We start from the raw sequence: 13,941 nt of genomic DNA, 5'->3' as shown, positions 1-13,941 counted from the left end.
GGTTCCATCCCCTGACCCAGAAAAAAAAATAGAGTAATATCTGGGCATGTTGGCATACACATGGGTTCAATCCCCATGTTTGTAATGTCAGTACTAGAAAGGCTGAGACAGGAGGATTACAGGTTCTTGGCCAGCCTCAGCAACTCAGTAAGGGCTGGGACCTGGTGTGGTGGTGCACACTTGTAATCCCAGTATTTGGAAGGCTGAGACAGGAGGATATCAGGTTCAAAGCCAGCCTCAGCTACTTAGTGAGGCACTTTGCAAATTAGTGAGACCCTGTTTCAAAGTAAAGAATAAAAAATAGGCCTGGGGTGTAACTTGGAGGTAGAATGACACTGGGTTTCATCCCCAGTACTACAAAAAAAGGGGGGGGGGGGCTGTGGCTGTAGCTCAGAGGTAGAATGCCCCGGTGTTCAATGCCCAGTATCGCAAAAAAAAAAAAAAAAAAAAAAAAAAAAAAGAAGTCTAGGGGTGTAGCTCGGAGTACCAATAAACAAACAAACAAAGATTTGTAGCTCAGAGGTAAAATGCTCCTAGACGCCGGGCGTGGTGGCGCAAGTTTGTAATCCCCGCGCTTGGGAGGCAGAGACAGGAGGTTCGCGCTGGTTCGGAGCCAGCCTCGCTGGCTTAAGAGACCCTGTTTCCAAATAAAAAACAAAACAAAAACAAACAAACAAAAATATATATATATACATATATATATGTGTGTATGTGTGTGTATGTATATGTATATATGTATATACACACATATATATGTATGTATATACACACATATATATGTATAATGTATAATATATATATTAGGTCTGGGAGTGTGGCCCGGAGATAGAAGGGCTTCCAGGAACCCCAGTACCACAACCACACACACACACACACACACACACACACACACACACACACACACACAAATGCTCCTAGACTCTCTGCCCTCACTGCTTCCCTGACATCAATCCTGTAGGGAGCGATCCAATAAAGAGGTGCCCTGGGTTCACCCCCCCCCCAGTTCCACACATTTAATAAATAAATGAATAAAATAGAAAAGAAAGAAAGAGAAACAGATAGGTCTTGCCACGTCAGGACAGGGCTGCAGCTTCTCCCCCGCAGCCTATTGGACGATCCGATTTGCGCCCCCCACCCAGCCGAGCCCAGCCGCCCCAGCTGCCCCGGCAGTCACGTCCTCAGTCACGCTGCAGCGCAGCGGGCGTGGCCTGGGATTCCCAGGGGGGAGGGCACTGTGTTGTCCTTGGGCTGAGAGGGGAGGTGACTCCAGCTGAAGAGGAAGAGGAGGACGCAGAATGAGGGCCCTGCGGGTGAGCACCACGGGCTGGGCCGGGGTCGCCTGGAAGCCCCGCCCTAGCGCCGACTCCTTAAAATCATCTCAGCATATAGGCCTTGGAACCTGAGCCCTCCTCAGGGTCTGGGACTTTCTTCTCCAAAACCCAAATTTCTGAGCTAGCCGGGACCGGGACCACTGGCTCAGAGTCTGGGTTTAACCTCCCGGCATCCAGGGCTCTCTTAACATCATTGCGCCCTCCTCCCCCGGCCCCTACAATCAGGTCCTGACATTCCCCGACCCGGTTTCCTCGCATTAATCCAGGAATACCCCCCTACCCCATCATCATCTCAGGACTTGGACTCCCAGAATAGGGGCTTCCCTTTTGGGCTCCCTCGCCTTCTAACCGCCAAGCCCTTCCAGCCTACTAACCTCCAAGCAGGACTCCAGGCACCAGAGCCCCCTTCCCTACCCTCGCTGGCGTTTGGATCTTGCCTTTCGGACACTCGCTGGGGACAGGACTGTCCCAGCGATCAGGCCTCAGCAGTACCCAGCCGGGCCTCCCTAGAAAGCCCGGGCGAGTGCTCCCTACCCACCCACCTGCTGTCCCCTCAGGTCTCCCAGGCGCTGGTTCGATCCTTTAGCTCCACCGCCCGGCAGGGCTTCCAGAACAGAGTGGCCGAGAAACAGAAGCTCTTCCAGGTAGGCGGGGCAGGGCGGGCGGCCGCGGGCGGGGTCTCGGGAGCTCTGGTCTGCTCAGCATCCTGTATCCCTTCTCTTCACCCCACCCCAGGCGGACAACGACCTCCCGGTGCACCTGAAGGGCGGGGTGGCGGACAGCATTCTGTACCGGCTGACGATGATGCTGACCATGGGGGGTGAGTGAGGGGTGGGGGCGTTGCAGGAGAGTGCCTGGGCTGGGGGTGGCGCTTAGGGAGGGCGCTGAGGCCTGTGGTGGACAGGCTGGTGCTTGGGGAGTGAGCTACTTGGGCTCACTCCCTGGAAGGGAGCTGGCATGGTGATGGGTCTGGGCCTGGCAGGAGTTGACAGCTCCTCTCCCAGTCCTTATCCCCTCCAGGGGGCCCTCACCAGGAGCCCTGTTTGGGAAGGGAGCGGAGATCCAGGCTGGTGCTGGGGAGCCTGCAGATGAAGGGCTTAAAAGCCCTACTAGATGAGGCTCAGAGGGGACCAAGGCCTCATTCTCTATCTCCCCACCCTTTCCTAGGCACTGTCTACACCTTGTACTGCCTCGGCTGGGCCTCCTTCCCCCACAAGAAATGACACGAAGAAACTTGGAGAACCTGGGGGACTTGAAACACACCAATAAATGTGCTGGCCCCAGTGCCCTCTGGCCTCTGTGTGTGTGTGCATGTCCACTGCCCATCCTCCAACCAGCCAGGGAGGCCCACCCTGCAGGCAAGCCAATTACAGCAGCCCCCCATCCCTCATGTTGGACAGGGCTGCTCCTAGGATGTTGCTCCTCCTCAGCCCTCTGCAGATTCCCAATAGCACCCCTGGGCTGCCCTGTGGGGCCTGGGGACTTGGAGCAGTGTCCAAAAGACATAGGGGCTTTATAACCTGAGATGGCAGACCCTCCCCCTACAGAGACACAGAATTGGGAAGCCACTAAGCATGGTCCATGGCACATACAGTAAATAATAAGTTGGGCATGGTGGCCTGTGCCTATGTCAGTATTTGGGAGGTAGGGGTGTGTGTGTGTGTGTGTGTGTGTGTGTGTGTGTGTGTGTGTGTGTGTGTTACTGAGCCCTGGGGCACTCTACCTCCAAGCTATACCCCCAGCCCTCTTATATTTTATTCATTTTATTTTGTGGAACTAGGGATGGAACCCAGGGGCATTCTACCTCGGAGCTACACCCTCAGCCCTATATTTTATTCTTTATTTTGAAACAGGGTCTCACTAAGTTTTAGAGGGCCTCACTAAGTAGTAGCTGAAGCTATCCTCGAACGCAATCTTCCTCTCTCAGCCTCCCAAATGCTGGGATTACAAACCTGTGCCACCATGCCCTACTTTATATTTTATTTTGAAACAGGGTCTCACTACTTGCTCAGGCTGTCCTCAAACCTTCGATCCTACGGTCTCAGCCTCTCACGTACTGGGATTATAGGTGTGTACCACCACTCTCAGCTTAGTACTTGGGAGTCTGAGACAGAAGGATTACCAAATACAAGGCCAGCTCAGCAATTCAGCAAGACCATGTTTCAAAATTAAAAAGGGTTGGGGGGCTGGGTGTGGTGGCACACACTTGTAACCCCAGCATTTGGAAGGCTGAGACAGGAGGATCGCAGTTCATGGCCAGCCTCAGCTACTTAGTGAGGCCCTTTGCAACTCAGTGAGACCCTGTTTCAAAATAAAGAATAAAAAATAGGGCTGGGGGTATAGCTCAGAGGTAGAATGTCCCTGGGTTCAATCCCTAGTACCAAAAACCAAAACAAAACAGGGCTCTGGGTATAGCTCAGAGGTAAGAATACCCCTGGGTTCAATCCCTGGTTCCTCAATATCACACACACACACACACACACACACACACACACACACACACACACGAGAGCTAAAAGAGGGGCAAATGTGACCCTGGGGGAGAGAATCAGGGGTGTCATGGAGACCTTGCAGCCCATGCTCTAGAAGCAGAAGCAGAGTGCCTGTGTTTCTGGGTCCCAGACTCGGCCTCCATAGGACCTGTGTGGGATCCTAGCAAGAACCAGGCTACAGCTCAGCTGGAACCCAGTAAAAGAAACACACATAAGCTGGGTGTGGTGGCACGTGCTTGTAATCCCAGTGCTTAGGAGGCTGAGACAGGAGGATCACACAGGTTCAAAGCCAGCCTCAGCTACTTAGTGAGGCTCTCAGCAACTTAGTGAGACCCTATTTCCAAATAAAAATATAAAATAGGTCTGGGAGTGTTGCCCAGATATAGAAGGCCCATGGGTTCCATCCCCAGTAACACACACACACACACACACACACACACACACACACAGACTGCAGAGGAGAAAAGGGCCGGGAGACAACGCAGTTCCAGCCTGAGACTGGATGGCATCCCCAGTAAACACACACACTCTACAAAGAAGAAAAGGGCCAGGAGACAACGCAGTCCCAGCCTGAAAACAACCATGGAGACAAACACTGGCCCAGCCCACTCCTCAGAAGAGGAAGCACATCGCATAGGGGGCAGTAACTGGGGAGCATTTATTTCCTCCTGGGCCTGGCAGGCTAGGAGCAGGGTACAGGCGAAGGCACTGGGGTGCGGGCCTGCAGTGGCCTGGAGTTTATTTGGCTGTCTGGGTGGTAACTTGAGTGCCAGGATGTGTAGGGACAGGAGTGATCTTCCCAGAACTACAACAGAGCCCTTGGGGCATGGAAGCAATGTGCATATTGGGCTTGGCACAGGTACAGGAGAAAGGTGACGGAGAGGGTGCGGTGGAGGCGGGGTGGCCCTGGGGCAGAGCATGCTGGGATGTCTTAGAGGAAACTCAGAGTGCGGCATGTTGGGGCAGGCTGGGCCCTGGCCGTTGAGTGAGAAGCAGGGTGTCAAGGGCTAGGTGAGGAAAGGCCTGTAGGTAGCAGGACCCACAAAGACTGTAGACAGAGCAGCTCTGGAGGACTGAGGGTCCAAGATGGCTCCCACAGCAAGGCGGTGAGGGGCAGGTCTGAGGTCCCCACTCAGGAATACATAGTCAGCTGCAGCCACTGGAGAGGAAAATGCACCAAGAGTGAGGGTTAAGGAACCCCGAAATACCAGGGTTGCTGGGAGGTCAGGCTGGAGGGCAGAGCTCAGAGCTGACCCAGGAGGGAGGGCCCTCCCCGGCACCCACCGCAGGATGGGCTCTCACCTCTTGGATGTTCACCTGGATCTGTCCAGTACCATCTCTGTCAAGAGACTTGAAGGCACCTGGGGGAGAAAGAAAGCTTTTATGCTTTTTTATGGAGGGCTCTTAGCATAATTATATATTATGTGGGATGATGAAAATAATAACTAGCACTTCATTGAGTATTTACTCTGTGCCAAACACCGTGCACAAAGTGCTCTCCATATATTTATTCATTCAATCCAATTCTGAGAAATAAGTGTCCTTTTTTTTTGGTGGGTCTGGGGATGGAACCCAGGGGTATTCAATCTCCAAGCTACACCCCCTGCCCTACTTTTTATTCTTTATTTTGAAATGGTCTAAGTTGCAGAGGGCCTCACTAAGTAGCTGAGGCTGTCCACGAACCACGATCCTCCAGTCTCAGCCTCCCGAATGCTGGGATTACAAGCGTGCGCCACCACGCTTTTGTTTTTTGATACAACTGGAGATTGAATCCTGGGAATTCTATTTATGAGCTACACTCCCAACCCTATTTTATTTATTATTCTGAAACATAGTCTCACCAAATAGTGAGGCTGTCCTCCAATCTGCAACCCTCCTGTCTCAGCCTCCCAGGTACTAGGATTACAGGCATGGACAGCTACATCTGATTTGGGATTGTCATTTATTTGTTAGTTAGTTTGGTGGTACTGGGGTTCCTGGAAACCCTTCTACCTCAGGGCTACACTCCCAGACCTATTTTTATACTTTTTTAAATTTAGAAACAGGGTCTCTTAAGCCAGCGTGGCTGGCTTCGAATCTGCGCAATCCTCCTGTCTCTGCCTCCCAAGTGCGGGGATTACAAGCATGCGCCACCACACCCGGCTTTTTTCCTTTTATTCTTTATTTTGAAACAGGGTCTCACTGAGTTTCAAAGGACCTCACTAAGTAGCTGGGGCTGTCCAAAAATTGTGATCCTCCAACCTCAGCCTCCCAAATGCTGGGATTACAAGCGTGCGCCACCACATCTGGCTCCCAGCCCTGTTTTTTGTTCTGAATTTTGAAACAAGTAGCTGAGCTGCAGAGGGCCTAAGTAGCTAAGGCTGTCAAGAACCATGATCCTACGCCAGGCATGGTGGCACACGCTTGTAATCCCCGCGCTTGGGAGGTGGAGACAGGAGGATCAAGCAGGTTCGAAGCCTGTCTCGCTGGCTTAAGAGACCCTGTTTCCAAATAAAAAGTATAGAATAGGTCTAGGAGTGTAGCCCAGAGGTAGAAGGGTTTCCAGGAACCCTAGTACCATAAAAAAATTAAAAAATTAAAAAAAAAAAAAAAAACGCGATCCTCCTGTCTCAGCCTCCCAAATGCTGGGATTGTAAGCGTGCACACCATGCCCGGTTTCTTATGTGACTTTTGACATCGTGTGTTCTACTGTCCACTCCCAATATCTTCCTCTCTTCCTCTTTCATACCATCCCCTTCCTCCTACCACCACTATGGTACTGGGGACTGAGTATAGGCATTCTACCTTCCTTGCCCTGAGCCCTTTTATAATTTTTGTTTTCGAAACAGGGTCTCACTAGGTGGCTGAGGGTCTTGCTAAATTGCTGAGGCTGGTCTTGAACCTGTGACCCTCCTATGCAGCTTCCCAAATATTGGGATTACAGGTACGGGCCATTGTGCCCACTTCCCCTGAAGGCTTTTGCACAGGCTTTCCCTCAGCCCGCAACACTCCTCCCTGCCCTCTCACTGGGCTCCTTCCCCAGGTCCCAACTCACAGGTGTCCTCCAGGGAGGCCTCTGAGCCCCTGGCTTCAATGGGTGCCTCCTTAGTCTGAGTAGCCCCCTGTGAACTTGCCCAGGCATCATCTGCCCGCACTCTGCCCGAGCTTCCCCTTAAAATCCTGAGGCCTCAGATGAGGCTCCCCCATCCCGATACCAGTCACATGGTGCTGTCATGCCTGTTGCCTTGTTATGGGGCTGTGCTCTCTGTGAGGGCTGTTTTGGTCACTGCTGTGCCATCAGCACTGCCCCCCATCAAGGGCAGGCTTAGCGGGAACGGATGGAGATCAAACAAATCCCCGCCTGGGGAGAGAGCTGGGATGTCACTCACGGAACATGGCGTCCAGCCTGACCAAGCAGCTGATGAAGTTGTCAAAATCCATGTTCCCTCCCTCGTCTGAGTAGCGCCGGATGATCATGCTGTAGAGATGCTCGTTTAGGTGGAACCCTGAGAATGGTTCAGTCCTTTAGACGTGAGGCCGCACGGCCCATCTTACGCCAACTCCCAGGATTCAGGCTCAGGCCAGCACAGGGGCAGGGGAGAGGGGGCACCCACCCCACCCCATCATGTCCCCGCGGGCCCCACCTGCTGCCTCAAAGGCCCCTGGGAGTTCACTGCTGCCGATGGTTCCTGATCGGTCAAAGTCAAACTGTTTATATATGGCCTGTGGGGACAGAGAGAACAGGGTTCAAATAAATACCTCGTGGGATCTGGCGTCTCCATGGACTGGAGTTAGGAATTTCAGAGGCTGCCACACACCTGCCACTTTTTTATGTTGTTCCACAGGTACTTAAATTCCTCAAAGCCCAGCTTGCCCGTGGTGTCGCTCTGGCAGAAGGTTGTTAAGAACAGTGTGACAGCTGTACGCAGATGCACTAGGTTCATGACAATACTGCAAACTAGGGAACCTGGGGTAGAACACTCAACACAGTAGTCATGTCACCCAGTCAAAGCAGCCTGCCTGTCTTCCTTCCTTCATTCCTTGTCAGTAAAGCCGGGGCATTCTACCTCCAAGCTACACCCCCAGCCCTTTTTATTTTGAAGCTAAAATGCTGAGTCTGGTCTTAAACCTGCAACCTAGCCAGGCGTGGTGGCGCACGCTTGTAATCCCAGCATTTGGGAGACTGAGACAGGAGGATCGCAGTTCGCGGACAGCCTCAGCTACTTAGTGAGGCCCTCTGCAACTCAGTGAGACCCTGTTTCAAAATTAATAATAAAAAATAGGGCTAGGGGTATAGCTCGGAGTTAGAATGCCCCTAGGTTCCATCCTTAGTACTGAAAAAAAAAAAAAAAATGCGATCCTCACTGGCATGCATCAACATACCCAGCTATCTATAGGTATTTATAAATAGATTCTCTTTAAACATAAGCATGGAAAATTATATACTTCTCCAAACTACAAACTCCTTACCTGAGAAGCATTAGGTCCTCATTTACAAAATTCTGTTACCTTTTGCAGCACTGGAGATTGAACGTAGGGTCTCATACATACTAGGCGAATGCTATGACCACTGAGCTACAGCCCTAGACCCCATTTTCCCTCCTCCTTTTTATACTGGGATTGAACCCTGGGGGCATTCTATCTCCTCTAACACCAGCCATTTTATTTTTTTATTTTGAAAAAGGGCTTGCTAAATTGCTGAAGCTGGTATTGAACCTGCGATCCTCCTGTCTCAGCCTCCTGAGCACTGGGATTACAGGTATGCAACATTGTACCTGACCTTCTTTTTCCCCCTTAAGGCAGTCCCTCACTAAATCGTAACCTTCTTGCCTCAGCCTGGGTACTGGGATTTTGGATGTGCACCGCCAAGCCCAGCTTATAAAATTCTTATTGTGTGTGTGGAACTGGGAATAGAACCCAGAGGCATTCTACCTCTGAGCTACACCCCCAGCCTTATTTTTACTTGGAAAGAGGGTCTCGCTAGGTTAAGAAGATTCTACTACTGGTTGAGACTGTCCTTGATACTGAAATCCTCCTGTCTCAGCTTCCCAAGTACTGGGATTATAAGCATGCACCACCATGCCTGGCTTTTTTCTTTTTTTTGGTACTGGGTGTTGAACCTGGGGCATTCTACTTTCGAGCTATACTCATAATCTTTTTTTTTTTTTTTTTTTTTTTTTTTTTTGCAGGTCTGGGGATGGAACCCAGAGGCATTTGACCTCCGAGCTACACCCCCTGCCCAATTTTTTTATTATTTATTTTGAAACCAGATCTCACTGAGTTGCAGAGGGCCTCACTAAGTAGCTGAGGCTGTCCGCAAACCGCGATCCTCCGGTCTCAGCCTCCCAAATGCTGGGATTACAAGCGTGCGCCACCACACCCGGCTCTCATAATCCTTTTTTTGTTTTGTTTTGAAATAAGATCCTGCTAGGTTGCTGAAAGTCTAAGTTGCCATGGCTGTTCTCAAACCTGTGAGCCTATCTCAGTCCCCTCCCCAAGTACTGGAATTACAGGTATGTACCACCATACCAGACTAAGCTTGAAGAGTGTGTGTGTGTGTGTGTGTGTGTGTGTGTGTGTGTGTGTGTGTATGTTACTAGGGATTGAGCCCAGGGGTATTCTACCTCCAAGCTATACCCCAGCCCTATATTTTATTCTTTTTTGAAACAGGGTCTAGTTGTAGAGGGCCCAACTAAGTAGTTGAGGCTGGCCGCAAACTGTGATCCTCCTGTCTCAGCCTTCAAAGTACTAGAATTACAAGCATGCACCACCATGCCCAATTTATATTTTTATTTTGAAACAGGGTCTCACTAGGTTGATGAGAATCTCAAACCTGCAATCCTCCCATCTCAGCCTCCCAAGTTCTGGGATTGCAAGCGTGCACCACCATGCTAGCATAAACTTGGATTCCTTTTTTTTTTTTTTTGGTGGTACTGGGGTTCCTGGAAACCCTTCTACCTTTGGGCTACACTCCCAGACCTATTTTTATACTTTTTATTTGGAAACAGGGTCTCTTAAGCCAGCGCAGCGGGATTCGAACCTGTGCGATCCTCCTGTCTCTGCCTCCCAAGCGGGGGGATTACAAGCGTGTGCCACCACGCCTGGAATACACTTGGATTCTGAAGCCCAAAAGATATGAATCCAAATTCTTATCCTGCCATTTACTTATGTGTGTGTGTGGTACTGGGGATTGAACGCAAACACATTCTACTTCTGAGCTACACCCCTGCCCTTTTGTTTTTTTATTTATTTTTGTGTTATGAGGATTAAACCCAGGGGCATTCTACCTCTGAACTATACCACCAGTATAGTTTTTTGTTGTTTTTATGGTACTGGGCATTGAGTCCAGGGGCCTTCTACCTCCAAGCTACACTTCCAGCCCTATTTTATTTTTATTTTGAAACAGGGTCTCACTAGGATAATGAGAGTCTCACTTCATTCCTGAGGCTGTCCTCGAACCAATGATCCTCCTGTCTCAGCCTCCCAAGTACTGGAATTACAGGCATGTGCCACCTTGCCAGGCTTCCATTTACACTTACTTATAACTTTCAACAAATGACTGCTTCTCTCTAAACCTCAGTTTCCTTACCCATAAAATACAGTAATGATAATGGTACCTGTCCATCAGTGTGAGAAGGTACAGTCCATTAAGTGCGGCTGTGCTAGCTGATGGTATTACTTTTGGCCACATGTCTTTAAGTGGGTGGGTGTTCCGATGCATATTCACTTCTTTGGGTATGAAAGCTACACACTGGCTATCTTAAATATTCTCAGAAAATTCCCTCTTCACCCAGGGCTTTCCCCAGACTGCCCCCTTCCGAAAGGATACATCCATCACTGCCACCATGCTGCGACACGTGTCAATGCCAAAACCATCAGTTTTCAGATCAGGGTCTGTGGAGGACAGGTTAAAGGTCAGAGGACAGATATCACAGCTACCCCAGTGCCTAATCCTCTCCACCTGCCCCATGCCTTGACTCTGGACACTCACGGCGGGTCACGATCTTGTTGAGAATGTTCATGAGTTCTGTGGCACTGACCTCCATATCCTGCGGGCAGAAGTTAGGGAAGGGTCAGCACGATTAAAAGTGGCCTGGGCATGTTATAAAGGAAAGTGGGAGCTTTGGGATTGTCACAGTCAGGCACATATTTATTAAGGTAGCCCAGGGGAAGGTACGGAGAGGATGGGGCAGAGCAAGGATGCCAGATTACTTACATCTCCAGCCAGCTGGGCAAAAAGTCTCCGGAACTGCCGGACCTCCTCACTCTCGTTGGCCTCAATGTTGGAGTAATGGGTGCGGGGGGGCTACAGAGAAAAGAGATCTCAGAGTGGGTGTGAGGATCGGCTTCCTGGCTCCCCACCCAAGCTCAGCAGGTGTGAAAATGAGAGTAGGCTGGGCAGCCTCATGATCAAAGGATGGTCAGTGCACCAGAAGTATGTGCAGCATAACAGCATGGCTGAGACTCAGGGCTAAGTTTGGGGACAAGGCAAGGGAGGGGCTTACTTCATTTTTTTTTTTACTTTCCCCCCAAGGCCAAGGATTGAACCCAGAGCTTTTCATGTGCCAGGCAAGCGCTCTGCCACTGAACTAAATCCCCAACCCCAGGGAGGGACTTAGAGGCAGAGGAATTTCATAGGAGGGGGATAAAAGACTTCTTTATATGAAACCTAGAGGAATGGAAAAAGTCTGAAAAGAAAGGGGGGTCTCTGGTTGTGGAGGGCGGCTTACCGGGGGCTCTGGATTGTACTGCGCAGCTGCCTCACTAAGAGGAGACAAGAGGTGTTAGTGCCAGGGGGCGGGGCCTCCAACGGTAGCTCCCGCAGAACCGTGAGCCCCACCCCCCGCCGGGTCCTTCCCGCTTCATCTGTCTGTCCACGTGCATCCCAGTCCACACTGCCCTGGTCCTATCCCTCCATCAGACCAACCCCACACCCCAGCACACCTCCCGGAAGAATCCACTCCCGCCAAGGCACATCTACCCAATGACAGATGCCAGAATCATCCAGTAATCACCTGGAAAACCTGCCCAGACTCAATAGACCCGCCCCGTCCAGGACTCACTTCCTAGAGGCCCTGCCCCAACTTCTTAGAGCCCCAAGCTCCTTAGGTCTGACTACTGCAAGACCCTACTGGATCACTCTGCTTCTGAAATGTCTATCTTCCTGATATCCCTACCCCAGTTCCATTGGTCCCATTACTAGTGAGGAATCACTGCTTGGTAAGGAAAAAGATTAAAAAAAAAAAGGCTAATTAGACAACAAAAGCCTGCCCTACCCAACCTGTGTGTGTGTGTGTGTGTGTGTGTGTGTGTGTGTGTGTGTGTGTGTAAAATTTAGCCAGTTTCTGTCAGGCCCAGATCTTTCTGGGCCATTTTTTCTATTCCATTAGGCCCTTGGCCTCTCCTGGGTCCACTATCACCACCACCACCACCACCACCACCACCATCATCATCATCATCATCATCATCATCATCATCATCATATTCTTCCTCCTCCTCCTCCTTCTTCTTCCCCTTTGGAGTAGGAAGTACTGGGAACTGAACCTAGGAGGCATTTTACCTCAGAGGTACACGCTCAGCCTTTTCGTTTGGAAACAGGGTCTTGCTAGGTTGCTGAGAATCTCACTACATTGCTGAGGCTGTCTATGAACCTGCGATCTTCCGGTTTCAGCCTTCCAGGTGCTGAGATTACAGGGCCAGCTTGGGCCCACCTTTTCACTAACTCACCTCTGACAGCAGGCTTTACCTATTAAGTGTCATCCAGAGTTACTGGCCCAATGAAGGCTGCTAAGGGCCCCAAGTCCCACTTCCCAAATTCATGACAGGTCCCCGGGCCCACACTAAGTTTTACTGATCTGCACTAAGGGACTAGCTCTTGTTAAGCCCCACCTCCATAAACTAACAACCACCTCACTAGGGTCTTCCTCCTTAATGCCAGGCTCCTACCTAGACCAGCCCAGTCACCAGGTTAATCCTATACCATTCTAGTTGGGCCCCGCCCGCCTTACCTGATGGCACTAATGACCCCGCCCAGGATGCGCATGGCCGTCCCCCCGCCGCCGCCGCCGCCGCCTCCTCCTCCTCCGCCGCCGCCCCCGGCCCCGCTGATGAGGCCTCCGATGACATTCCCAATGCCCCCACCCAGGCCCCCGCCGCCGCCGCCGCCGCCGCCGCCGCCCTTCAAGAACGAGTTAACCAGGAACATGGCTGCGACTCAGACTCCTGAAAGGGGAGAGGGGGTCAGGTAGCTGTCCCGCCGCCCCGGAGCCCGCACACCCGCAAAAGTACTCATTTCCGGCAGCTGGGGCAGAGGCTGAGGCCTGGGGCGGGCGGGTGCAGGCCGGGCGGGGCTGGGGGGGCCCGCGGGCAGGGCACCCCGACGTGCCGGGCGCCGAGGGGCCGGGCCGGGGCGGCGGGAAGCGCCCGGCGCTCTAGGACAGGAGCGCGGTCCAGCCGGGCTGGGCTCCGCAGCGGATCGCAGCGCCCTGCGGGTCTGCGGGCTCGGACCCAAAGCCGTGGGGCCCGGGAGAGCAGGACCCGCCGACCCAGAACCGGGGCTCCGGGTGCCCCCCAGTCCGATGCGTGCTGTTAGGTGTGGGAATGCGGGTGGGGAGGGGCCCTCGGGGCCGGTCCAGCAGGCTGGGGACCCTGGGTGGCGGGGCCGAGGGCGGGGGTCGCGGAGCGGGGTCGGGCCGGCGCTCACCGCCTCCGCGTCGCCGGGGCTCCGCCGCCTGCTGCTCGGGCCGGGCCGGGGCTCCGGGCGGGGCGGTGACTCAGGCGCCCGCTCCCGGTCGGGCCTGCGCCCCGCCGCGCGGTCCTAGCGCCGGCCCGGAACTGCGCGTGCGCGGCGGCCCCGCCCCATAGCGGGCCGCGGCGCTGGGGCTCCGCCCGGCGCGTTTCCGGCGCTCGAGGCTCCGGCCCCACCCGGCTCGCGCCGCTCCCGCGAGAGTGCGGTCCGGGTCGGCCCCGCGCCGCCGCCTGCGGTTCCGTCGGCGCCCGAAGGGGCTGAGGACACGGGACACGGGTCACGCCGGCCCCCGCAGCAGCGCCATGGCGGCCCCCGGCACGAGGCTTCCCCGGGTGCCTCCTCCCTCCCACCCCGCCCCTCAGTCCCCAGCCAACCCAGGGGTGACCGGAAC

General features: G+C 53.0%; 2 protein-coding genes across 2 annotated transcripts; one reads left to right on the top strand and one right to left on the bottom strand.

Moving 5' to 3' along the window:
- Window positions 1–1,290: 1,290 nt before the first annotated feature.
- COX7A1 (cytochrome c oxidase subunit 7A1) lies at window positions 1,291–2,554 on the top strand (the record flags this gene model as incomplete). Its single annotated transcript, XM_080703388.1, has 4 exons — window positions 1,291–1,310; window positions 1,889–1,975; window positions 2,067–2,151; window positions 2,499–2,554. The coding sequence occupies exons 1-4, from the start codon at window positions 1,296–1,298 to the stop codon at window positions 2,552–2,554; spliced, it is 243 nt and encodes an 80-aa protein (XP_080559514.1). The 5' UTR covers window positions 1,291–1,295.
- Window positions 2,555–4,933: 2,379 nt separating this feature from the next.
- CAPNS1 (calpain small subunit 1) lies at window positions 4,934–13,543 on the bottom strand. The gene is made up of 11 exons (XM_080702940.1): window positions 13,506–13,543; window positions 12,811–13,024; window positions 11,533–11,566; window positions 11,019–11,108; window positions 10,794–10,851; window positions 10,632–10,696; window positions 7,621–7,689; window positions 7,447–7,525; window positions 7,192–7,308; window positions 5,126–5,184; window positions 4,934–4,982 (listed from the first exon to the last, which is right to left on the bottom strand). The coding sequence occupies exons 2-11, from the start codon at window positions 13,005–13,007 to the stop codon at window positions 4,956–4,958; spliced, it is 795 nt and encodes a 264-aa protein (XP_080559066.1). The 5' UTR covers window positions 13,008–13,024; window positions 13,506–13,543; the 3' UTR covers window positions 4,934–4,955.
- Between the last annotated feature and the right edge of the window lie 398 nt (window positions 13,544–13,941).

Source organism: Muscardinus avellanarius, assembly GCF_963383645.1.
Source record: "Muscardinus avellanarius genome assembly, chromosome: 10".
In the NCBI taxonomy this organism is placed as follows: Eukaryota; Metazoa; Chordata; class Mammalia; order Rodentia; family Gliridae; genus Muscardinus; species Muscardinus avellanarius.
The sequence above is the reverse complement of the archived record's forward strand: the minus strand, read 5'-3'. Positions and strand labels throughout refer to the sequence as shown.

What these genes read in the sequence shown, in the direction of transcription:
- CAPNS1 (XM_080702940.1), bottom strand. Translation starts at nt 13,007, where the DNA reads ATGTTCCTGGTTAACTCGTTCTTGAAGGGCGGCGGCGGCGGCGGCGGC. An exon ending in TTGCCCAGCTGGCTGGAGAT is followed by an intron (nt 10,852 to 11,018) that starts GTAAGTAATCTG and finishes TTCTGCCCGCAG; the next exon opens with GATATGGAGGTCAGTGCCAC. An exon ending in GCATGGTGGCAGTGATGGAT is followed by an intron (nt 7,690 to 10,631) that starts GTATCCTTTCGG and finishes ACCTTCTGCCAG; the next exon opens with AGCGACACCACGGGCAAGCT.